Here is a 27,392-nt window from a genome sequence, read left to right on the forward strand (position 1 = left end):
TGAACAGATCATTTAAAATATCTGAGTTTCTCAAAAGAGCCACTGGTAAAGACCCACAGTTGTTTAACATCAGACTAGAGCTCATAATAAATGTTAAGTTTCGCTGGTGGAAAGTGAGGAAATTGAGCTCTGCCTCCCCTCCAAGCGTAGCCATCTTTCTCCTTTAAAAACCCTGGCTCCAAATGGCCAATGGATGTCGAGCTGAAAAACAGGTCTATTTGCATGCAATTACATACAAACAGTTATCTCTCTCTCTCTCTCTCTCTCACACACACACACACACACACACACACACACACACACACACCAAGGGAAGAACAAATAACTAGGCAGATCATTTATAATTTTATCCAGACAAATTTTTTTAAAACCACATCCAAGCTTAAAAACGTTTGCAATATTTAAACTTGGATTTCTGGTGTTTTCAGTCATTTTTTCACATAAAATTAGTAAATATAAATCAAAACAGGTGGATGGAAAGTTTTTGTGCATTAATATTAAGATAACAACCTCTCTGAAGTGAATGTTGGTTGGACAAAACAAAATTGTTGAAGACATGACTTTAGGCTCTGAGAATTTGTTATTAGCAGAGTAAGCGGTAAAGAAAGTGTTGCTGCTGGTGTACATCTTCATTGCTGCATCCAGGAACTACCCACTTAGACCTGTTGTCAGCAGTTTGTACCAGAATGCGTCACTCCAGACTGTGTCAAATACCTCACTGTAATCAGTTTTACAAGAGACTTCTCTTTTTCGTTATAACGTGGGGCACTTATTGAGGTTTCACATGCACAATCTCAAAGCATAGAAAACTGCAACTATTAACACAGGAAGAAGAGAGAAATAATAGAATTCATTGGGCCAGCCTGTTTCAATAGGTGATGTGCTTCATAATTACCATGACCATACATGGTTTGCTACATTGTGCTGACTCAGTCCCACACGCACCATCATGTTGTGCTGTGAGTACAAGGCCACTAAATTTGCCAAAGAAAATAGTCCCAATAAATACATTGTTTCTTGTTTCCATCTGTAAAAATGTTTGTTCACCTTATTGTTTGTACAAACCAACAGTTTTAGGAAACTGTGTGTGTCTGTGTGTGTGTGTGTGTAGTGGATCTGTTCCAACTGAAAGGTTTGCCAACACTTTACTAGATTCTGTTCCTTTTACCATTGTACCATAAATGCAGGACGATGCCAAATATTATGTGAATAAACTTGTCCCAGTCCTGCTGGTTGTTATGGATGAAGCAATCCCAGGACATTACGGCTTTGGCAACTATGCTAAACTAACAAACTTAACAGAACACCAGGGTTAAGCTGAGACTAAAACTGGGCAACAAACAGAGCCAGAAATTAAATGGAAGTAGAAAGTAGGTGTGGTGAATTTAAGAACAGATAGTACTTTGCTGTGTCATGATTACTTGCAGCAAAGTAACACCAACACTTCACTTCACTGACCCAAAGGCAGACCTCCAGGGACATGACACAGAAAGCGTGGGGGTGGGAGGGACTACAGACAGCCAAACTCAGGATGAAAGAGCAATACTGACACGAGTACACACACAAAAAGAGGAACAAGAGAATAAAGTTTGGTGGAAATGGAGAGGTAAGGGGCAGGCACTAAAGGCTGTACACTGAGAGATTAGCAAGTGGGCCATGAATGACAATGAGAGAGAGAGAGAAAGAGAGAGACAGGGCAAGAGTGAGGACTGTGTGTGAAGCTATCGTTACTCCCTGGAATCTGGTTTAACTCCCAGTTTTTTTTACTTTGCCTACACAAGAGGGACAGATCCCCGGGGAAACACAAAGTCCACTGAACAAAAAGAGAAACTGTGTATTTGTGTTAGGCGGTCTTTAAAAACATGACCAAAACATCTACACCTACTCAAAAAGATGGAAGAGTTGGCGCAAATAGACACAGAGTTTCTCAGATTGGAACCGAGTCAAATTCCAGTGGGGAATTACGGGACAGGGACAACAAGAAAGTGGGACTGGGGAAAAAGATAACCCTGCTTCGAGGGATCTCCATCATCACTGGGACCATCATTGGAGCTGGGATATTCATCTCTCCAAAGGGCATCCTGAAGAACTCAGGCAGCATAGGAATGTCCCTGATAGTGTGGCTCGCCTGCGGTGTTCTGTCACTCTTTGGTGAGTTGTTTCACAGGCGTGCCAGAAATGGAGAAGTTGGTCTTTTTACTTTGAGAGCAGCTACTGTATAATGAATGGGAAAGATGCTGGTGAACATGGAAGTTAAAAAATGCAGTTACTCTCCATACCCAAATTCAGTAACTCTGAACAAGAACAGCAACAACAAAGTGCAGGGAAATTGTTCTTTCCAGAAGAAAAAAAATGTAATAAATAATAATAGAATATAAATGTATAACTTATTAACAAAAACAGTTTTTTTTATTTTTAAAACCTAAGGATATGCTTGTTTCTATGACCAGCTTATGTTTATAAAAGCTTTTCAAGAATAAAGCCATTATCATGCTTGTTTACAGGCAACTTTTAATGTTGTAATGTTTCACACACACACACAACTTCAATGCTAAAATGTTTTTGTATGGCTATGGTTAAGCTCAGTATATACAATTCAGTAGGAAAATTACAATTAAGAAAACATTAATTGCACTCTTAAGAAAAAGTTCACTTGTTTTTAGAGGTAAAAGAAAAAGGTTGTATCTCAGTCTTTTTCCTTTTCACTGGATTTGTTCTGTATTTTAAATAACAGTGTTTTGACCTAACAAGACAGTGTGTACAGAACATCTTTTTAAACATGTAACAGGTGAGTAGTTTTAGCATCAGTGAAGTCAGTTAGTGTAGCTACAAATCTAAAAACAAAAGCAAGTGATTGATTTGCTCATAAGAAAAGGTATGTCATTTTACAGTGCAAGATGAACATGTCACCTGCTTTGCTGCCGTTAGCCCAGAAAGTAAATATTAGCACAATTGTTAATGTTGAAATAACCGGGTCTCACCTCCACTTTGTGGCCTGAGCTCTAACTCCAAATAGTCTCAGATGTGTTAGTTAACATTAGGCATTTTAAAACATGCAATCCACTGAATAGTAATATTTCCACATGTAACCCAACTATAAGGTAAGGGCCCTGAGTTCAGTTAACTCACAGTAACTATGACTAATGAATCTTAAATCGCTAATAAAATATGCCCTTAGCTCCTATGAGTACTGTATGCAATAACCAAACACATTAGAGTTAATGTTTCTTCATTTACTCAACAGAAAAATCAGGGTAAACCATAAACAATAACAATTGCCTTTTAAATATCTTTGACTCTTTTTCTCTGTTAGACACACGTTTATAATATTTCAAAATTAACACACAAATACATTCACTCTACACCAGCCGGCATATACAGTATATGGCAAGCTGTTCCGCTCTCTGATCCAAAAGCAACAGAGCTGATGCATCAGAGTTGTGTAACACATTCCCACAGGTGTGTAACAGTTGCATAGCCTGTGACCCGGATCAGTGTGTTTTTGTGCCAAGGTCTCTTGCTCATATCTTATAGCGACAATGTTTAAGCCTGAGAAGTAAAAATGTTTTAGGTCTAAGGCAAGACTGAAAGAACAAACAACTGAAAGCAGGATAAATTACACTGTCTAGACCATTAGGACAAGTGAATCACTGTTCTTTTTTTTATGTTCACACAGGCTGTACACAATCAGTGACAAGACTTCTTTGGGCCTTTTTTCTGAGACTATTATTAAGTCATTTACTGATTGCAGATGAGGTAATGGGAATCAAGCAGCTTTATCAGTGGGGTATGCTGGGGTGTCCCAAATGTTCAAATACCTAATTTACAATAGCAAATACATTCAGAAGGAAACACAATGACACCCAGATTATGTTTTCTATCAGCATAATGAGGAAATGTATAAAATAAAATGTATGAGCAAATCTGTAGTGGAAATGGTGAATACTGTTAATGATATTGAACATATTTGTAAAATGTTCATTGACAGAAATGTTTTAATTGTTTTTTTTTCTCCCAGAGAACCTGGTTTTGCAGTACAGTTCTGTCTACAATTTTATTTAGCTTTTACAGAACTGGCAGAACTTGGTTATGGTTAGGGAGAGACTGTGGTCTGGTTTAATACATACAGTATAAAGGGAATTGAGACAAAACACGTTTAGTACAATTTGACCTAAACCATCACCTGTCCCTAACATTAATCATAGTGCCTTTATTGTCTAAACCTAACCACAGATGGACCTCAACTGCCTCCCCACAACTCTGGTGTGGTCCGCAGATGTAGTGCTTCATTCATTAAAAAACTTCCTCACTGAGCAAGTCAGGGCAGTGGCTACATATTGCACCACAGGACATTTTTCAGTAATGTACTGTATAAATGTGAATTAGAAGAAGGGGAATTCCAGTGTTGAAGAACATGTTGAAACAATGCTATGAACATCTGTGTAATGTGGCATATATTGCTGGAGCAGCCTTAAATCCTTCTGTTTCTGTACTTTAATGAAAGGTCCCTGCATTTGTCTTTGAAAAGCCTTCCTGAATCCCTTTCCTGCTTCACTTAATTCCTATTCACTAAACTTGTAGTTAACATTTGTCCACCAAAATCATTCTTAATAAGTTATGGGATGTAACACTGAAAGCTCCCCACAGCAATATACTTTAGTCATCATGGGGCCCAGCAAGGCACAGTTGCACAGATGTGGTTGACACAGGTTAACAGACTGTTCTTTGCCTGCCTTCTTATTTCAGAGCCAGAGCTAATCTATCACCTTTGTCACTGTAGGAGCCCTGTCCTATGCTGAGCTGGGGACTTGTATTAAGAAGTCTGGTGGACATTACATATATGTAATGGAAGCCTTTGGACCTCAGATGGCTTTCATAAGGCTGTGGGTTGAGTTCATTGCTATAAGGTAATATGTACCTCTTTAACTTACATTTATTGAGTCTAACCTTAGGCTTATTCATTCATTCATTCATTTTCTAACACTCCTATGGGCAATTTAGAGACACCAATCAACCTAAGCTGCATGTCTTTGGACTGTGGGAGGAAGCCGGAGTACCCGGAGAGAATCCACGCAAGCACGGGGAGAACATGCAAACTCCACACAGAAAGGTCCCAGGTGGGGCCCGAACCTGGAACCTTCTCGCTGTGAAGATGCACAAATAAATATATATTTTTTATAATAACAATGGGTCAAGGCAGCATTGTGGAGCAGTGGTTAGCATTACTGCCTCACAGCAAGAAGGTTCAAGCCCCGGGCTACTCTTGGCCTTTCTATGTGCATGTTCTCCCTGTGCCTGCGTGGTTACTCTGGCTTCCACAGACATGCAGGTTAGGTTGACTGGAGACTCTAAATTGCTCCTAAGTGTGAGTGTGTGTTCGTTTGTCTCTCAGTGTCAGCCCTGTGATATATTGGTGACCTGTCCAGGGTGTACCCGTTTCTTGCCCAGCGTCATCTGAGATTGGCTGCAACCCCTCTGCGACCCTTGTCAGGTTAAGCGGTGTGGATAATGGATGGATGGACAGTGGGTCAAATCACTACATAATGTGCTTCAGCTCCTTATTTGTTTGTTTGATTATTCATTCTGCAACTGTACTGTTTTGGTTCAGTCTCATAGATCTCCTCAACTGTTACCAGCAGCAGGCAGCTGTTTTCAGTGACAGATATCTGACATACCCACTGTATACTATATGCACAGTTGGAGACTAGCTGCTGAACATAGTGGAGCATTTAACATCTAAAGAACCAAATATTATCCTCAGAAGGTGGTAGAGACCAAAATCAGAGCTAAAAAAAAGAGTGACTATTGCACTCACATTCCAAATAATGCAAAAATGTATGTAAAAAAATTGGCAACTATGTGAAATTGGCAACTCTTTGCTTGCATTTTAGCAATAACTTCATAAAGCGATAATATGTCAGTGTTGTTTCTGCTGTTTGCTGCACTACCACCAAGTGCATAAAAGTAAAATGCTTAAGTCTTTAAACCTTAAAGTATTGAGTTTGCCTTAATATTTTTAACACTCATCCAAGGTCCTGGTAAGACAGTTAAAACAATTAAATGTTAGACAAATAGAATCACAGCAAACTGTGGATTTTCTTGCAGCGATAAACTGAATTTATCCTTCCATCCGGGGTCACAGGGGACTTACATCAGGAACACTGTTACACCCTGGATACGTTGAAAGTCTATCACAGGCCTGAAGATCTCAAACAGTTAACCTAACCTGCAAGCCTTTGGATTGTGGAGAAAACCTATGCAGGAATGTCTGGCCAGTTAGGTATGACTGTTCTCCATGTGCAGTTGTGTATGTACACAGCTCAGCCAAAGCTCTATAAACAGTCTAGTGACAACCCTAAACTTGTCAATGTTATGCTGGCCTCTGACTAGTGGGACTGAATGGAAACCATGGGGAATGAACAGAGACAGAAGCAGAGAATGAAAACAAGAATGAGAGAGACAAAGAGATTTTCCCGGCTGCAGCAGATCAGTGGTTATTGTGGGAAATGAAGAGGGGAAGGGTGACGAGCCATAAGATGAGCTAACTCAAATACAATCGGGCGATCAGCCTGTCGCCATAGATATTCTGTCAGATTGATCACTTGCTTGTATATAAGGAAACAACCACAGGTACCGCCCTGATGAAGATTTGGTGAAGAGTTGAGTGATGTGTTTAGATGTTAATATACTGACTTTAAATTCCACACTGATCTGCACCTTGTTGTGTGTATACTCTCAAAGAAAAGATTACATATTGGAATTGGGAAATTTAAGCATGGGAGTTTATTCTTGACCTTTGACTTTACAAAATCCTAACTCAAGTTCAGCTTATTAACTAAGAACCCGGATAGAGCTTTCAGTCACATATCCTGCATCTTTTAATTCAATTTAGCCTTTAAACAAAGTTATTGAGCAGCCTGTTTTGCAAAGGTGACCTGGCCAAGACGGCATCAGCTGCTATTTCAGACAAGCAACATAAAACACGGAAATACAGTATCATGAACAGATTGATCTATTTATTCCATGAAGCTTGTAAAGACTTACCAGAGAAACTCAAAGCTGTAACTGCTGCCAATAGGCCTGTGCAAAATACTGAATTAAGGGCCTTAATTTGCAAAGATTTTTAAATATGTTTTCACTTCACCATGATGGGTAACTGAGTGTACACTGACAGACAAAATAGCAATTTGATTCATTTACATTTTATTGTACAACCCAACAAAGTCAGCAAAATGTGAAGGAGTCTGCACGGTACACATTGAGGGGCATTAATCTAATATAATGAATGGAAGGACTTAAAATTGAAGAAAACATTGTCTATCACATAATGACAGAAATTTGTCATGAGTGAGAGGCTGACAAATAACATAAAAATCGTACTCTAAGGAAAACTCACAAATGACATTAAAATATAGACAATTCTATAAATAAGTAAATATAAGTGTGTGCAAGGTTGCACTGAGAGGTTGTGTCTGTCTATTTGGTCTTGTTAAAATGGATATAGTAGTGGGAATAAAAGAGTATTTGTATGTTCTCCTTTTGGTCATTGGCATTGTGAAGATGCTAAAACAGAGCTGCAGTGTTGACTGATGAGTTTGTGTATTCATTGCTGAGACACTTTCACGTTGATATAGTAAATAGTTGCAGTGTTAAAACAAATATTATTTACTGGACCTTTACATTTAACCTATCAGTATGTTTGTACGAACTTGTGATATGCAAGTATTGATATGTTTGTGCCTTTATCTTTGTGTGTGTCTGTCCTGCAGGCCTGCAGCAACAGCAGTCATCTCACTGGCCTTTGGTCAATACATCCTGGAGCCTCTGTTCATGCCCTGTTACATCCCCCCGATGGCTGTCAAACTGGCCACTGCCATCGGCATAAGTATATACATGGCATTATATTAACACATCAGTATGACAGTATGTCAGGTTGATATCATCTTTTTGACCAGCTGTAACCAGATCTGTGAATGACAGGAGAAGTAAGTGTACATGATAACAGAGATGAAACTGTGCAGTTAGAGGCAGGGATGAAGGAGAAGACGCTGTCTGCTGTCCACGTGACAAACAGATTTGTCTTTATCCTAACAAACCTGCCCATTAAATAAAAACACAGACCACCACATGAACAGCTTTTACAGCAGTAGTGCAATGAATACTGGTTTAGTCTACAGTGACATGTGCCTGAGGTATACAATATATGTTGGGGGGTGCATCAATCATTTATCATTTTTATATTGTAATTTTCTGACTAATGATGCAGTGCATGTCTGTGTCACATAGTGCAGAGAGATAGCTGTGTGCACATCCTATTGACTGATGAAACTGATTACATCCTGTTGACACAATGGTCAAATGATCAGGCAAAAAAAAAAAAATCCAACAAAATGTATAAAATTGTAGTTAGACTATGACCCTACATGCAGTATACATAATTAAAAATTAAACAAAAAGCAAAAATATTACAGAAATAACAAAATGAAATCCTTGATTACAGAGTCTAGATATTTAAAAAGAACAGCAGAGTATAAAATGACAATCCTGCTGGTTGTGAGAGCTTTAACTCACAATGTGGATATATTTTGTCCTTCAGTGTCACATGTTTTCAGCTAGGTCCAGTGGACATTTTGAACAAAACTGAGATCTACACCAAAAATTTGAACCAAAACCAGTGTTTACAGGGCCACATTTCTTTTTGCACATAACTATACAGTGAAGTGTATTTTGATACTACTGTCTTACAACGAGCATTCTAAACTACACTGACTGTGTATTGGTCTGTGAGTGCTGCACCTGAGTGCACAGCAGTACTATGGCTGATCAGATCTGGTCTGTAGCTGCAGCTGTTTAAGTGGTTTGTGTAGACAAGCTGTTAGTCACCCTTCAGAAAAAAGGCAAGAATGTGTGGACCCAAGTGGTGGTTGTGGATCGGCCAGGTCTTTAGGTTTTCAATGATTATGCTTGCTCAAAACTTTTTAACCCTGTTGCTTCACGATAAAACAGTATAAGATCATGTTCTTTGCCCCTCACCACTTTGGTTGGGTATAAATGAACTTTTTTGCAAATTAAACATGCTACACACTCACTATTCACACACCACTCACTCACTCGCAGTTTCTGTATTGGCACTCAGGGTAGACATAAGGCCTAAGTTGTGTGCTGTAAAATTGCCCAGGATGAATATAATTCTGAGGGGATACTCGACTGAACTGCTCGGTTATACTCCAGAATAATCAGTCATAGCATTTTCAGTCATGAAAATAAACTAACCACAGTGGGACTTTAATAGAACTATTTCTGAAATTAAACTAAACTACAGCATTTGCAGCGATATGCATTCCTTTTTAAAATAATTTAACACCCATGTCTTGTCCTTTCCTCATGTGGACACATAGGTGCTGCCATAGACAATAAATCAAATCATGTAAGAAGTAAATCCTCCTTAGCAACACTTGTCCAGGTGTGCCAAAACACCTAGAAATTTCAATATTTAGTCAAAAATTGTAAATTTCTATATTTAGTATAAAGAAAATCTCAAAATGAAATAGCACAGTGTGATGTTAACCTAAGAATAAATAGGCTACAGTATATTTCTATGCAGGAGTCTTGTGTATAATGACAAGTTTGTCATTATACACCAGGTAGGATGCATTTCATCGTCTTCTTCAGATGGCCAGCTTGAATCCTCTAAATCCTTTTGTTTTTCTTTAATTTGGATAGCTAGCTGTCATTTTCACACTGAAATAGACTATTTGTGACATTCTGAAAAATCATGCGCGGATCGAGACCAGTGCAACCAGGATGTCATCTCTGTTGTCACACAAGAGCAGGTGCTGGCAAAGATAGTGTATTTCTGATTTTATTGTTGTTTGCAAATATAGGCTGTTCTCATGTTGCAGTGCTTTAGGTGTATTAAAAAATATATTTTTATTATTTTATATGGTCTATTGGTAAGATAGCATGAATCACAATGGGGGGTAGCGGATTAACTTTTATATGTTTACCCAAAACCTTATAACCTAATATTATCTTAAGAAAACATAGTTCAGAAATGAAATGCGATTCAGTTGAGAGTTAAGAAACACAATAAGCCACAGCCACATGACACATGGATTTCCACTATGGCATGACGTACCACTCTGCCTCTCTGTTTCTGCAGCTTCTGTCATGTACCTGAACAGTATGAGTGTTACGTGGACAGCCAGGATTCAGATCTTCCTCACATTTAGCAAGCTGCTGGCCATTGCCATCATCACAGTGCCTGGGATGTACCAGCTCTTTAAAGGTAAGACATCATTATCATTATAATCATCATCACCTGTAATAGCTGCTATTAGTACCACAGCAGAGTTCCAGACACTCTAAAGAGTGTGTTTCATCCTTGCATTTGTTTTTCAGGAACATCTCCAGACTTCACACAGTGAACTCAGCAGTATATACTGACATGATTTCCTTTGTCTCACGCACTATCGTGCATTGTAACTGTAACCTTAAAACCTTGCAGGCACAGCTGCTCACAACAAGGAACAGCATGAGCATTTCACAATATCCTCACAGCAGGTGTTCAGACACATTCAAATCACTTCAACTGTGTTTCCCTCAGCTGTGGACCTCACTTTAAAATCTGGCTAGTTGTGTATAATATATATTAGAATCAAATGACAAAGGCCTTAAGACCTGTCTGGCATAGCTGTTTATGTAGAAATGACCACAAGCAGAAGGCCACTAGGGCCAGCAGCAAATTTTTGTCCCTATCTGATTAATTCAGTTCTAATAATATCTATGTTCACCTTTGCCTGCCTTTGCACAGTGATCATTACACACAATTTGCGGTTCTCAACAGCGGAGTACCACATTATTTTACTATTATATAGTTTTTTTCTGTTTGCATGAGCAGATTTTGTTCATGATTATCATCATCTGCATAAAGCAGAACAATGATTATATATGAATGTGATTTAATCTAAGTGAAATACCTGTGTTTCAGAGAACAATATATTTTTCCAAGCTAATAAGATCGAGTAGGGCTCCATTCATCTGTTTTGTTGGTAAAACTACTCTTAATTAGGGATGCAGCGATACCACTTTTTTCAGACTGAGTACAAATACAAGACTTACATGTGAAAACTCACTGATACTGAATACCAATACAAGTACTTAATAATAATGCAAATCATGTTTCTGCTATAAAAATTACAATTACCATTAAGGTGCAGTGACTTTTAAGATAGTTTTTATGATACCAAGCACAGTGCTGCCACCATTCCTACTGAATATAATGAGCACTGTTTGGGTTTAGTGGGTGAACGGGACCACGCAATTTGACCATTAGGAGAGTGAAGATGTCACATTTCTGCAAGTTTGTTGTTGTGTTCAGCTTGTTCAACAGGTGTTTGATTCATTACTGTCTCCGTTACGGTTTGTTTTGTTTCGCATATCAAGTGCTGACATTTCTGTAAAATACGACCTTGTATCTGTCTTCTATCTGTGTGAGACAGGGAGGGAGGGGCGCTCACAGACACACACACACAGCAGAAGAGAGGTCGCAGTTGGCTTTACTCTTACCATCATCACTTAAAATATCCATGAACTACTAAAATTTCATCTCCAACACCTATCAACTGGCTCTGCCAGAGTGAGGTTGACATAATGTTTTGACTTTTATGAATGTGTGTGTGTGTGTGTGTGTGTGTGTGTGTGTGTGTGTGCCCATGTTTGTAGGAGAGACCAGGAACTTTGAGAATGCCTTTGATCTGCACAATATGACGTTTTCTGGCATGCCACTGGCCTTCTACTCTGGGATGTATGCATATGCTGGGTGGTAGGTATGGTCCTCACACACACACACACACACACACACACAAATGTATATATACTATATATGCATAGGGCCAGTCATCAAACATTCATCTTCTCAGTTTGTTATGTGTCATTTGGTTTGCATTCACTTCAGTTCCATAGGTTTTGCACAATGTTTACTTGCTTTCTAGATGTAATACAAGAGCTGTTTCCTTTTCCAGGTTCTATCTGAACTTTGTGACAGAAGAGGTAGAAAACCCTGAGAGGTGAGCTTAATCCATGTGCTAGCTGCACTAGTAATACATTGGGTCTTGTATACAGTATTTGCTTAAATGAAAACTTAAAAAAAAATTCTCCTTTAATTAGTACTGTAGTTTCTACTGATATGGATATTATATTAGTATATTAAATAAGGATATTATGTCATGAATGATGCCCTATCCTACCAAAAACAGAGCTAAAAGAGAGTGACTATACTTTGGTTCATCAGGTGGACACAAAGGCAGCTCTAAGTGAATGACAATGCTGATGTGTGTCTGCTACATGTGCAAACGGGAAACTCTTTGCTAACACATTAGCCATATTAACTTTATTAAAATGTCACTAGGTGACATATTCCTTCATTACTGTGATCACACACACTGTAGTTCTTGTTTTGACTCATTCCTACATACACTGTGCTGCTGCTGAGAATACTCTACCGCACCAAATGTGAACTGAATATGCACTATTTCATCCTGTTTGAGCAATAAAAGCTACAGTGATCATGTGTGAACCAATGAGCTTGAAGCTATGAGGCACAGACAGAATGGAGACAGAATAACACATTTTTAGTTTTGTCTTTTCATAGGATTTGTCGACAGTAAAACAAGCAGAAAATAATACCAGACTAACACTTTGACAAACATCCTGAGCTATATATGCTAAGACACCTGTAGCAGCTAGAACCCCTAAATCATGACTTCTCAATAAATCCTTTGCAGTTTCTTTTCTTATTTATGAACAGAATGAAAAGTGTTTTAGGACAGGGAACCTCTGCAGACTTTATATCTTTTGTTATTTGTTGCCACATTTATTGCTCAACTATCTGTGAGAGCAGCCTGCTGTTTGTGGTTAACTCAACCTCCACACTTCCTACATGTTTAACTCCAATAAAACTCAGCACATCCTACACTTGTGAAATATGAGACATCTACAGGAAGTCTTGGGTTTCATTAACATAGCTTCCAGACATAGGAAAGTGGAAATAATTAGTGAATAAAAACAGCATTTGTTGTTACAAGAGGACGTGCAAACAGCAGAGCGGTGAATAGGACACAGCCAACAAATCTCTTCCCTCCTGTTCGACCCAAAGGTACACCTGCTGAAATGATGCTGCTACATTGGCAGGTGGAAAAGCAAAAACTCGGCCAATATTAACAACATACGTTGCCCCGGAAATGGACTTTTGTCATCATGGAAACAGTCATAAACACATAAATACAATGGCAAGCATGCCAGAAGTCTATGGTCAAAGAAATGAACTGCTGTTACATTTATGAAGCTGAACTGAGTTTCAGGCACACAAACTAGTTGGAGACATAATCATACAGATAGAGTATATATCAATATATCCTCCTGAAATCTGTTAACTCAGAGCTTTTACAGTCACCAGCAACAGACTGGCCTCCTGCTATTTTATTTCAATAAGGAAAGTAGAGAAAGAGGTGCAATGAAGGTGAGTGAGCCATGCTATGGATGACAGTGTATTGCTCTGGTTATTATCCCTCCTGCCCTCAGGACCATGCCATTAGCTATCTGTATCTCCATGGCGATTGTGGCCTCCTGCTATATGCTGATCAATGTGGCATACTACACAGTGATGTCAGCAGAGGAACTCCTGGCCTCAGAAGCTGTTGCTGTGGTACGTAATAGCTACACACACACACACACACACACACACACACACACACATATACTGTATATGTACCATATATGTACTGTATATTTCACTAGCAGGGACCTGCCCTCAGTAAGTACGAAAGAGAATATAAGAATACAGTATGTAATGCTTGTGTATACTTGACTGCTTGTGCATTTTATGGTGTTTTGGGAAGGTTAAGAAGGTCATAGCTGTTCTCGGGCGCTGGTAGACCTGCAGAAAGGATAGAAGAAGGAGAAGGGAAAAAGATAAACTTTTTTTTTTTTTTAAAGTGGAAGTCGGTTTAAATACTGTGAAAACAAAACCGGCATAGTTTGGGTCAGGTCCTGTTCCTGAACATGATGCATTATCTGCATGTGTGCACGTGTGAATATATAGTTAAATAAACTTTTAGCTGCTGCTGCATGCTCCAGCCACATTTTATTTTTCTATCCATCACTTGCCCATCTCATGGAACAGAAACACTCCCATTTTATCAAATGTATCGATCCACACTGACCGTCAGACATCGGCAGCATCAAACCAGGACCCTTTGTGTTTTTTATGGGTTCTACTCTAAGTTTTTCTCCTCTGGCACAGTAAAGTATAACAGGCAGCATGAATATCCCACTGTTAATAAGTTCAGAACATATAAACAGTATTTCACTCTGAACTTTCTGCTTTCATAGTAGGCACATACCAAATCATTTAATCAATCAAAACTATGCTCCATAATCCTCATTCGGCCCCACTTGCCCAGTACATTTCTGATGTCAGTCAGATGAATGAAAACAGCTTGGCTGGCTGCTAGTTCTGAGGAAAGAGGTTGGAGTTGGTATGGATTGAATGGTCAAAAGGTTCTAGTAGTGCTTAGATGCTGCTCACATCTCAGTTTTAATGTGGACTCCCTGTAGGTAAAAGAATCAGACGGTTTAGTTCTGTGAACACTGAGTGAACAGAAAGACACTGGTGGTATTTCAGACCAAGGAAATGAAGGAGTTTATGAAAAACCTTTAAATGCCTAAACAAAAACATATCAAAGAAGTAATATGTACTGATCTGTATATATGCATTTATTGGGTCATAATTAAATGAAAACAATGTAAAAAAAACCATTTGTAACTTAGTGTACCATATATTAATAATGATAATAATAATTTTTATTCAAAGTGCCTTTCTGGGCACCCAAGGTCGCCTCACCATACAGTAAAAACAGAACAATAATAGAGAAAATAAGACAACAATCACTAAGGAGGTAAAATATCTGAACATCATCAGCGAGTAACAAGGCATTAATATCAACAGTAAAAAGCTGATTAAAAAGACAAGTCTTTAAACCACCTATAAAGTCCTTAAGTTAACTCCCAACCCTTAAATTATGAGGGAGTTTGTTCCAGAGCTTAGAGGCAGCGTAGATCACCCACAGTGGCCAGTCTAGCATCCAGGAGCACAAAATGCACAGCAGATGAAGAACATAAAGTCCAAGGGGGAATAGAGTAGGAGGCCAGATCAGGCAAGTGTGTGGGAGCTAAGCAATGTTAAAGGTTAAGAATGAAATCTTGTACTGAATACAAAAGACAAGTAGTAGCCAGTGTAATTGCTTCAAAAGTGGTGTGGATTAGATTCAACTTTATTGCCATTACACATGTACAAGTACAAGGCAACGAAATACAGTTTAGCATCTAACCAGAAGTGCAATAACACTAGTGTAGAGTGTGCAGTATCTACAGTATGTACAGTTAGAACTAATTTACCGATAGATACTGTATGTACAATTGATATTTACAGTAAGATATGTAGGGTAATGTACGGTATACAACAGACTAATAGTGCACAATAAGAAGATAAGTTACATGAGTGAACAGTTCAATGGATGCAAATAGTGCAAAGATAAATATACAGTATCAGCATATGAACAGTGTGCAAATGAATAACAGAGCAGTATTCTGTGAGTAGAGTATGTGCAAATTAACAGATCATTTCAGTGTTTCAGGTAACAGAAGTGTATTACATTAATCCCGGGAGGACAGATGAGAAGGGGTGAGGTGTGTGTAGTGGTATAGAGGAAGGCAGTGGGGGGTCAACAGGAGACAGAGTTCGGTAAGGAGACAACTGTGGGGAAGGAGCTGTTCCTTAGTCTACTGATTTTGGTCCAGAGGCTCCTAAAGCGCCTCCCAGAGGGTAGGAGGTCAAACTGTTTGTCAGAGACAGCGTTCCCTGTGGACACCCTCAATGGCTGGAAGTGGAGTCCTTGTGATGTGTTGGGCAGTTTTCACCAGTGCCTTGTGGTCAGAGACAGAGCAGTTCAGACTGTGATACAGCTGGATGGCTGAAGACAGGTGGTTCTTCTTCAGTGTCCTCAGGAAGAAGAGGCGCTGGTGAGCCTTCTTAACCAGGCTGCAGGTGTTGGTGGTCCAGGACAGATCCTCTGAGATGTGGGTCCCCAGGAATTTGAAGCTGGAGACCTGTTCAACAACTATCCTGTTAATATGGATGGGGTCGTGTGTGCCTCCTTTCTCCCTCCTGTACTCCACAATGAGCTCCTTGGTCTTGTCGGTGTTAAGGAGCAGGTTATTGTCAGCGCACCACACAGCCAGGTGCTGTACCTCCTCCCCCTCCCTGCTACTCATCGTTGTCGCTGATGAGGCCGATCACCGTGATGTCATCTGCAAACTTGATGATGGTGTTGGAGCCATGCACAAGCCTGCAGTCGTGGGTAAAAAGGGAGTAGAGGAATGGGCTCAGTACACAGCTGTGTGGTGGAGGAGCAGGTGTTGTTTGACCTATCATGCTGAGGCCTGTTGGTCAGAAAGTCCAGAATCCAGAGGGAGGTGCTAATGCCCAGGTCTTCTATTTGGTGGCTAATTTGGAGGGGATGGCCCTGTTAAATGTTGAGCTGAAGTCCACAAACAGCATTCTTGTATAAGCAATCTTATTGTCCAGATGTCTGCGTACAGAGTGCAGTGCTATGGAGACTGCATCCTCTGTGCTCCTATTCTTGCAGCAGGCAAATTGGTGGGGGTCCAGTGTGGGTGGGAGACAGGTCATCAGGTGTGTCAGGACCAGGTGCTTGAAGCACTTCATGACAATGGGTGTGAGTGCTACAGGGCAGTAGTCGTTCAGGCACGTCAGGGAGGAATGTTTCGGCCCTGGCACAATGGAGGTGGTTTTGAAGCATGTGTAACATGTTCATGTGATCCACACTGCAGAATAACTGCAGCATACGGAACCACCTGAAGCCACCAGAGGGGTTTATTTGGAATGCCAAATAAATGTGAGTTGCAATAGTCACCTTTGTTTTCCATTTGCTCGTTTTGGATGGTAAGTCCTTCACATGTTTAGTCAGCCTGGGCTCTCCTGCAGTGGAAAGGTGTGTGCTACTTCAAAGCATTTATCTGAGGTCTCACCTCTGTGCTGTTAGTAACGTTTACTCCTAATGTGAGTACCACAGTTGCCCTTCCTGCACTTAACATGGCGTTATTAGCCAAGTGTCTCTGACAGCTCGGCTTCCCAGCAGCTGTTAATGTGATTATTCCAGACCAGCCCTGTTAATGCTAATCACATCACAGACATCCCCTAATAACAGCTATCATTGCTTATTAGACTGAAGACTGCTATCACTGCTACTGTAAGCCTATATTTGAGGAAGACTCATTCACTAAGAGATCTCTGATCTTTTCTAATGCACTTAGTTTTATTGCCCTGTGCTCAATGAGTGATAGGAGCACCTTAAGAAAGGTGTTAAGAGCATTTATCTTTTCTTAGAAGGATGTGATGGGATAAAAGAATTACATCTCGTTCTTCCTTTCTCACAGACAGCGAGTAAAACTTTAGATCTCAAACTTAATTACAGAGTTGAACTCATGTCTAAAACTTGCCTCAGAGGTTGACCACAAGACCCAACAAGAGTAATAGATGGAAAGAGTTGAAGACTTTGAAGAGTTGCATATAGATGTATTAGACAGAAGACAGGTTTAATTATTTTGGTAAAGTCATCATAATGTGGTCACCTCAAAAATTTGAGGAGTATGACAATTTGTAATAGAGAACACTTTTGACTTACATACAGTATCTCTGATTTATCATATTGAACAGATGTCAGTTCTTTGTTTTAAATGTTATTGATGGAACAACCTATTAGTTGATGTTTGGTGACCATATTGTGCCTTTAAAATACATATTGTCATAATCAATCATGCTCTGATGAATGCGCCACTAGAAGAATATTTACATTTTTAAAACTGTAAGACTGATTAAATATGGTCCCTCTCTGGCTTCCCACAAACACTGTAAATGTACCTGAAAGGACAGAATTTCCCTACTAGGAACTGAACCTAAAACTTGTTTCTGAAATGGCACTCTGGGCATGGGGTTTATAACAAGCATCTTCTGACCATTCTCTTTAATACTTTCAAAACCTCAGTGCTCTGTTGTGAGTATTTGTGGACATGTTTTATAAAGATTTCAAGCATATAAAATAATTAATAGCATCTATTGCATCATTATAGTGTGGTTGCCTTGGAATGATCTTAAATAACAACATCCTTTTAGTGTCCATTTACAGAATATTACAAATATGTCTCACAGATTCCTATTTTTTTCCCTCAGAGTCAGTGCTTCTCCATGCAAGCATGGACTGTGACTAATCAGCACTGAATGGATTTTTGAATAATAAGGAGCTTTTGCTCCCACATCTGCATGACCCATTTATGACAATTACTGCCAGCAGCCTTGTCAACTGCTCTATTTCCATCAATCTAAATACAACCCACCTAATCCACAGGACATTCAATAAACTGATCACACTCACCAGAGGCCCACTCCCTCTTTTTAAGGGGACCTAACATTTTGGGAAATACAAAGTGCTTTTTGTCCAAGACTGAAATGAGAAGATACAGTAGATTACATTGTCATGTCTATGAAGGCAGGGGGAGTTGCCCTGTTTCTGTTCAAAGGTCAGAATTGTATCTAGTATTACTTCTGAAGTTACTAAATGTGTTGGATTTATTGATCCATAAACAAACATAAATATGAGAATGACATGTGTCATGGATTTAATTTTTGCTGAATTAACTATTAGCCATGAGTTAGCTACTTTTTAAAATCTTACTCTTGGATGTAGAGTAAATAAATGTGTTTCTCATGTGTTTAACTGTTGCTTTAATTAAAAATAATCTGTGACACATACATCACTCATTAATGGAAGCCTGTAAGTGTTAGAGCTTCTCAAACAATAAGCTAGCTGAACAATATTTACTGGCTTAGGCCCCAAAAGAAAGATTTATGGCCCTATCTTGCAACAACTGCATGGCATGGGGCGCAGGTAGTGCGTCTATGTTTCCTAATTTTCTGCCTGCGCAGTTACCATTTTCATAACATGTGCATCATGTTGCCTTTTTACCAACCTGTCGACTTTGCGCTGGCAGGTGTATCTGGATGAAAATGGGGTGTGTCCAGGTACATTTTGGGCACATTGGTAATATGAGAGTGCTCAAAGTGACTGCAACTGACCAATAAAAACCAGGTCTGTGATCAACAGTCAAATCATCATTGCTAGTTAATGGGCACTTTGACCGTGTTATGATGCGCGCCTGTCTATGTGCGTGCACAGTGCTGATGTCTGACCTGGCAAGTCCACCAGTATGCTATCAATCTGTCAAATGTTCATACTCACATGTCTGTTAAAGCGGATGTGAGGTTACACACTGATTGGATAATTGCACGTAAGGCCCAAAACACACCACTGCTTTAATGAGTGGATCAAGTATAGCACTTCTGCTACTTGTGCTTAGACGGTTTTTCCTCCTTGTCAAATTACTGATGTGAACATGGACAGACCCAAACACCACTTGCACAATACATCTTGATCAGACGCCATGGATCCTCAAAATAGAGCCCTTAGAGCTCTATTTTCTTGCAAGAGGGTGTAGTGCTAAACATGTGTCTAAAACTCCAGGCGCAAGATGAATATGGATGTATTTAACAATGTTTAGCAATTTTAGTGATCACAGACGGAGTGCACCTCTGTGCACAGCCAGGAAGGGAGGAAAACATTATGAGCGGGTGCAGTCGGGGCTGATTGAGTTATGCCCAGTCAAACCAGCTCCTCTCATCCCCTTTAAAGAGCAGGGTGGAAACCTGACTGACTGATGGCGCTGATGTCAAGACATGGAAAAATATGAGAGGGAAGATTCTTTCCTTGTATGTGTCAGGAATCAGCACGTGAAGCTGCCGATAATGTCAAGGGGTGAACTCAATTATAAAGCTAGACTAGTAAAAGCAAAAACCGTCTCTTTAATAAGAGCAATGGTAACAAACCAAAACAATACAGAAAACTGATGAAACAAGAAACACACTCTCAGGTCGGTAATACAGTCCAGGGTCCGAGCCAGCCAACTTACACATACAAGGTATCCATGAAAGCACGGTCCAAAAGGAAGTCCAAAGGTCGAAACACAGAAAACATGATCAGAATCAGAGGGGTTAGGCAGTACTCGGTGGTCACAAAGTAGTCCGTGGTCAGAGCTGGAATAACAGGTGCAAGGAAAAACGCTGGAAAGTCTGAACATGAGTCCAGAACAATCTGGCAGCTTTCTGGTGGGGGGAAAGCTGCTTATAACGGGGTGATAACAGATCCGTAGCTGTGATATGACTGTAACAGGAAGTTGTCAAAAAAAAAGCACAAGACTGGAAACAGGTGGAACAAAATCATGACAATATGGTCTTCTCCTGCTAGTTATCTGCTCTATTCTTAAACAGTGACAAAACTATTATTGTAGAAGTACTGCGCATATATTTTCTCACAGTAGTCTGCTAATACTACCAATACACTGACCAGCATTTTGTGCATGGAAGAAAATTCTCTGGTCCTGTAACAAGCAGCAGTTACATAGCACAATTTACTCACATCTGCATCTGGTTGTGCAAAATCCACAGAGATCTTGTATGTAACTTTATAAACATTTCACTGTTTATAAAATAATATAATTAAAGAATATTGTAATCACTGTTTGTGGTGAAACTGACTGTGGTCCACCAGAGCTCACAGCCAGTGGATGTGTCGCACACTTTATCTCCCCCTATAGCTGCTTTCAAAGCTGATCAAACCTTCATAAAATGCAAAAACAGATACAATGTATATGCCCATGGTAGGCACGAAGGTATGTCTGTGTGAAACTTGCTCTTTTATAGAAACTAACTTAACAGTGACAGCAGCCAAAGTGAGGTCAGACTGACTTTACCTGCTACAGAACAGGACTAATGGAGAAGTCTACAGGGTGTTAATTATTTATCTTGGCTCATGAGCTGCTTTCATGTGTTATGTGAAATTTTTAACAAGCATTTAGATTCCAAACACTGACTGCAGATCATCTCTGGTTGCAACCTGTAAGTAGCCTACAGATGGTGCATCCTGACACGCACCAACACTGTTTGACCATATTGATATCTATTGCCACATACTGAGAACTATCTTATCATTTTTAAAAATAATCTTCATGATACACAAAAACTTTTCTGAGTAAATTCCAGCAAATCAGTTGTGGATTTAAGGGTTAATTTCAAGTTGGTGTGCCCATTAAAATACAGTTGGGCATTTGGGTACCTGATATCCTGTTTCCCAGTCTATGCATTTGTCAGGAAAATTGCAAGTCCACAGCCTCAATTGTGTCTCCCCTCCCACCTCAGCGTAAACACATTCATTCATGGTAGGAAAATACCAATGCACAAAAAAATAGATATCTGCCGCAAGAAAATTGCATAAGGACAATGTTTGAAGTGGCACAAAAATTACGCTGGCAGGAAAATAGAGCCCCATGAGAGTAATGTTTTATGTCATCTGTTGAAAATGAAATAACTGAATAATTAGTTAGTGTAATCTGTGAGCAAAGATTTTACAGATACACTCTTGACATATGCTGGTAACACATTGCATCTCTGAAGCAACACATCTTCTTTCTCACTTGGCTTTCTCTGTGTCTCTCTTTGTTTGTACTTGTCACAGACTTTTGCAGCAAAGTTGATGGGGAACTTCTCAATAGCTGTCCCATTATTTGTGGCCTTGTCCTGCTTTGGCTCCATGAATGGCAGCTCGTTTGCCTTGTCAAGGTACAGATGCGTTCTTTTGGCTGGCCTTTGTCTCACATCTATGTACGATAACAAAACACTTGACACATTTATTTTAGATAAACCTTCAGTTCAGTGCCATATTGCACTGATGATTTATTCAGTTGTAGAGTGCTATAGAAAAAATAGGGAGAGTTTATGGTGCAAGTTTACTGTAAATTCTCAAATTAGTTGTTACAGTTGTGCCTCTTGCTTGAAATACAAATAAAAGTAAAGTAAAGACCAGGAATATCAAATTTACAGTGTGTACGGTGATTCAAGTATGTTGGACAAATAGGTTTTGCACCAGCTCACTGTCATCTTTGGAGCTTGTAACATACTGGGAAGGTTCTTGTTTTTGAATCTATGCACTCCTTTTGCATTAAATTACATGAATGAAAAAAATAAGTTCACTTTCTGCAGAGGCAGCAAATAAGCTTGTAATGCTAATGTAGAGTGAATGTCATTCAAGATTATAATTGATTTGTTTTAGTCATACAGTCAATCAGTTCAATATTAAGTAAATGTTAATTGCCATTCTTATTTAAATTCTGTGCGTTGGTGTGTGCCTTGTGTGTATGCTCACCAGAATGTTCTATGTCGCATCGCGTGAAGGACAGCTCCCTGAGGTTTTCTCTATGATCCACATCCGCAGACACACTCCACTAGCTGCTGTTCTGATACTGGTCAGTTTACTGCAATAACAACAATAATGACAACAACCAATAACTGCTCATTAAAAGATACTTTTAAACTAAGTATCCCTAATATCCTCAGTTGGAACAGTCACTGACAACAACAATGGCAGTTAGCCTTAGAATTTCACAAATCTCAGTAATGCTGACTTAAATACTAATGTTGAAACAAAGAGTATTACAGTATTCAATATTTCACATGCTAAGTATTGTTTGCTCTGCAAGTCATGCCACATCACTAATACTGTAGATTGAAGCATTGTTGCTGTGGTCACAAAATGCAACAACACATTGGTAAGTTTTTATGGTAACCTTGTGTGTGTGTGTGTGTGTGTGTGTGTGTGTGCATGCGTGCAGTACCCTATGACAATGCTCCAGCTGTTTGTGGGAGATATCTACAGCCTGTTGAACTTCATGAGCTTCCTTCGGTGGTTCTTCATTGGTGTGGTGGTGCTGGGTTTAATTTACCTTCGATATACAAAGCCTGACCTTCACCGCCCTTTTAAGGTCAGTGGCTCCACACCTGCATACATTGTATTTGACATTATCTAACCTTATTCTAACTTCTCATTGAATTGTATTTATTTATGTATTTATTAATTTATTGATTGCAATTTGGTTTAAATGTAAATTAGTTCGGTCACATTTTAAACATTAATGTGTATTTATAAACATGCATACTTAAGCCCCTTTTACACCACCTGGTACATGGTACTATTTTTGGTATTACCTCCACTGAGGTTCCAAGCAAGTTGAGGTGATACCAAACAGTGATGTGTAAGCACTGCAGACTATCAATTGGTCAAAAAACTTAATCCTTGCTATGCGGCCATCTTGCCACTGATTAACCAAGATGTTTATTCATTCAGAATAGTAGCTGCAACGTCTGTCTCACGAGTGTTATGGGGGTAAAATTTATGGTGTCAAAGGCCTCAAGCCTGTGTCACCATATAATGTAACTGTTATATTACATGAACCACCACATTGTACTCAACTCAACTCAATTCAACTTTACTTATAGACCACTTTAACACAGCTAAAGCCAAACAAAGTGCTTAACATAAGATTTGATTTAAAACATATAAACACGTGAACAACTACATTAATAAGAATAAAACAACAATAAAATAAAATAAATGAACCAAGATAGCAAAATAACAAAATACTATCCAAAACCAAAACTCAGGCCAAACAGAGTCTCATGCCATATCAAACACCAAGGCATACAAATGAGGCTTCAATTAAGTTTTAAAAATGGCCAACGAGGGGGCCTGCCTAATGTAAAGAGCGCATTCCATAGCTTAGGAGCCACAACAGAAAACGCTCTGTCCCATCTAAATTTACACCTAACCCTTGGTACCCCCAGCAGGATCTGGTCAGCTGATCTGAGGCACCGAGAGGGACTATAAGGAAATAAAGGCTCAACAAGGTACAATGGTGCAAGACCATTTAAAGACTTAAAAACAAATAAAAGAATCTTAAAATGAATCCTAAAGGACACCGGGAGCCAGTGAGGGGATGCCAAAATAGGGGTTATATGCTCCCTTTTACGCACTCCAACCAAAAAACGGGCAGCTGCATTCTGAACCAAAGTGACGACTGGCTGACTCCGACATAAAGTGCGTTACAGTAATCCAAATGTGATGTAATAAAAGCATAGATTACTGTCTCAAAATGCTGGCATGCAAGAAAAGGCTTTACCTTCGCTATCTGCCTAAGGTGGAAAAAACTAGATTTCACAACCGCATTAATTTGGCGATTAAATTACAGACCAGAATCAATTTTTACGCCCAAATTCAAGATCATCTGTTTCTCATACTGCGCTAGGTGACCTAAGTCAACTGAAGGTGGGTCAACAGATTTATTTGGGCCAAACACTGTAACTTCAGTCTTTGTCTGACATCTTAGTTGGCCATCCCATCTCCAAAAACGTTGCAGCAAATTTGTAACTAGCATTACTTAGATAGATTAACCAAACACCCGAAAACTAGAGTAGATAGTTATTTTCTCCCCTGAAAAGCTATCAAAACTGACTAAAATGGCACAATAACAACAAAAATGATAACAGCTTTGGCCCTGCCCTGCTAGGGCAGCTTCATACGGCATCACTGTGACAACCAGCTACACTGAGAGGGACTATCTGCAGTGGAAAACAGCACCTTGTACCAAAAGTGAGCAGAGCTGAGTTGAGTAGATTTGAGTTAAGCCAGCACCAGGCAGTAGAAAGGGGGCTATAGTCACCAGAAACAGTAATGGCACTGTTTTCAATTTCAATTGTTTTCAAATATCAACAAACACAATATTTATAAGCTGATAAAACAGTCATGATCTTTCAGGTCTTTATTGAACACACCCATTAAAGAAATTGATGATGGAAGAAGTAATGGCAACACCAGGCTTCTGAGGTCAATAAACGTGAACTGAAGTAAGATGTTAGCAAATCTGCAGTTCAATCAATGAAATGAGAATGGAGGTGTGGTTTAGAACTACCTTGACTTATAAAAACACTAAAACTGTGTGAGGGTGCTATTGACAAGCAGCATCAGCTGATGTGACCCATGCCTCACAAAAAAAATCTCAGAAGACCTAGGATCAAGGGTTGTTGATTTGCATGTAGCTGGAAAGGGTCACAGAGTTGTCTCAAAGACTTCAGATATCCATCAATCCACAGTTAGACATAATGTCTATAAGTGGAGATAATTTGGTTTTGTGGCTACTCTCCATAAAAGTGGGCACCCAGCCAAGATCAGTCCAATGGCCCAACATAGAATGCTCAGTGAGGTAAAAAAGAACTCTAGAGTAATAGCTAAAGATTTCAAGGATTCATTGGAGTTGGTTAATATCTCTGTTCATGAGTCAACCATACCATTCAAAATACTGAATAAGCATGGTATACATGCCTATTCAGTATTTACACCACAGAGTAAGTCATTGCTCTGCACAAACAAAACTCCAGCAGCCTGAAGTTTGTCAAAGACTACCTTGACACTCCACAACACTACTAGGAAAATGTCCTGTGGATGGATAAAAGGAAGGTAGAATTGTTTGTGAAGAACACACAGCACTATGTAGGTGTAAAAAGAGAACCATGTACCAACATGAAACCATCATCCCAACAGTGAAGTATGGTGGAGTGAGCATCATGATGTGTGGCTGCTTTGTTGCCTTTGGACCTGGACCACTTGCGATTGTGGAAGGAAAATGAGTTCCCAAGTTTATCAAGGTATCCTACAGGGTAATGTCAGGGTGGCTGTTTGCAAGCTGAAGCTCAGAAAAAGCTGGATGATGCAGCAGGACAATGACCCTAAACATCAAAATAAATCTACTACAGAATGGCTTCAGAGACACAAAACCGGCCTTTTGGAGTGGCCCAGTCAGACCTCAAGCCAATACAGATGCTGTCCTCAAGACAGCAATGACCTCAAAAGAGCCGCTCACTCCAGATGTCCTAAGAATGTGGCTGAGCTGAAGAAGCTCTCTGAGGAACAATGGTCAAATCCACAGCTACAGAAAACACTTGCTTGAAGTTATTGCAGCCAAAGGTGGTTCAACCAGTTATTAAAACACTGTTGCCATTACTTCTTCCACCATCACTTTGTATGTTTAATGGGTGTGTTCAATAAAGATATGAAATATCATGACTGTGTTTTATCAGCTTAAAAATAGTGTTTGTTGATATTTGTAACTGGTGAAGGTCAGGTAACCTTTTGTGACCAATTTATGCAGAAAACCAGCAAATTGCTAACAGTGCCATTACTTTTTCTTGTGACTGTATATGAGTGATAATAACAATCATCACTGCTGACTGTCCACAGGTCCCACTCTTCATCCCTGTGGTGTTCTGCATCACCTGTTTCTTCATGGTGTTTCTGTCTCTGTACTCGGACCCAGTGAACACAGGGATTGGATTTGGCATTTCGCTCACTGGCATCCCAGCATACTACATCTTCCTACACTTTAATCAGAGACCAAAGTGGCTTCAGAGGGCTTTAGGTAACTCATATTTAAATGATATGATACTAATGCATTGGATGATACTAATACAATGGCTTTTCGGCTTTATCTGCACATCTGAAATTAGATTTGTTAGTTGTGTAGCAAAAATTTGATTTATTAATTATTTTCACTGACAGAAAAGTGGTAAGATTATTTTAACAATGAAGTAATTATTGCCATCATCTATCAAGGTATAATTACAAACTATATAGCAAATTGTCTTATATAGTACTTTTTTACTCAAAGCACTTTACACTATTTCTGGTGTGATTACCAGAAGCAACTGGTGTCTTACTCAAGGTCACATCAACATGTGTACTGGAGAAGCTAGGTATCGAACTGACAACCCTCCGATTAAGAGAACCTGGTCTTCCTCCTGAGCCACAGCTGCCCCTATGCAATTTATCAAAACCGCAGTTGCAACTACTACAGGAAGAATCATTATCTATAGGTCACTGTGGGGCTCTCCAGGGGGAGACATGCCTGAGGTTGCTGTTGTCCAGTTGAGGTCAATGACACATTATTTTAACTTGTGAGAAACACAAATATGTTTTATACCAATTAATGCTGCAAGGCTATATAAACCTATTTGAAGAAACCCCATTTTGGTACATTCCAAATGTTACAAATTAGCTAATGATGAAGGTCACATGGGACCCAGCTACCTTTTGGTACTTTGATTAGCAGTAACATTTCAAAGGTTTAAAGAGAACATTTCCTCCCAAAACAGCAATTTCCTCATGTCTGCTATTCAAATGACATTTCCAAAAGCTGATGAACAGAAGAGGCTTTCTTGGACGTAAAAGGTGTTTGGAAACCTATTCCTTCATGGTGTAAAGACACTTTCGAGTCAGGCTATAATGAGGTTTGTCCGATGTGATAAACTTGTTAAATAG

The 27,392-nt window shown here is 39.4% G+C and overlaps 1 protein-coding gene across 1 annotated transcript in view; it reads left to right on the forward strand.

Moving 5' to 3' along the window:
• The first annotated feature begins 1,489 nt into the window (after window positions 1-1,489).
• Window positions 1,490-27,392, forward strand: part of slc7a11 (solute carrier family 7 member 11) — a 27,024-nt gene continuing 1,121 nt past the window's right edge. The window contains exons 1-11 of the mRNA XM_020611277.1: window positions 1,490-2,151; window positions 4,781-4,907; window positions 7,770-7,885; window positions 10,163-10,288; window positions 11,725-11,824; window positions 12,024-12,068; window positions 13,582-13,705; window positions 21,705-21,808; window positions 22,395-22,491; window positions 22,858-23,007; window positions 26,316-26,493. Coding sequence (XP_020466933.1) covers window positions 1,863-2,151; window positions 4,781-4,907; window positions 7,770-7,885; window positions 10,163-10,288; window positions 11,725-11,824; window positions 12,024-12,068; window positions 13,582-13,705; window positions 21,705-21,808; window positions 22,395-22,491; window positions 22,858-23,007; window positions 26,316-26,493 — 1,456 coding nt within the window. The 5' untranslated portion in view covers window positions 1,490-1,862. The remainder of the gene's footprint in view (window positions 2,152-4,780; window positions 4,908-7,769; window positions 7,886-10,162; window positions 10,289-11,724; window positions 11,825-12,023; window positions 12,069-13,581; window positions 13,706-21,704; window positions 21,809-22,394; window positions 22,492-22,857; window positions 23,008-26,315; window positions 26,494-27,392) is intronic.

The sequence above is a fragment of the Monopterus albus genome, unplaced genomic scaffold (assembly GCF_001952655.1).
Source record: "Monopterus albus unplaced genomic scaffold, M_albus_1.0 scaffold111.1, whole genome shotgun sequence".
In the NCBI taxonomy this organism is placed as follows: Eukaryota; Metazoa; Chordata; class Actinopteri; order Synbranchiformes; family Synbranchidae; genus Monopterus; species Monopterus albus.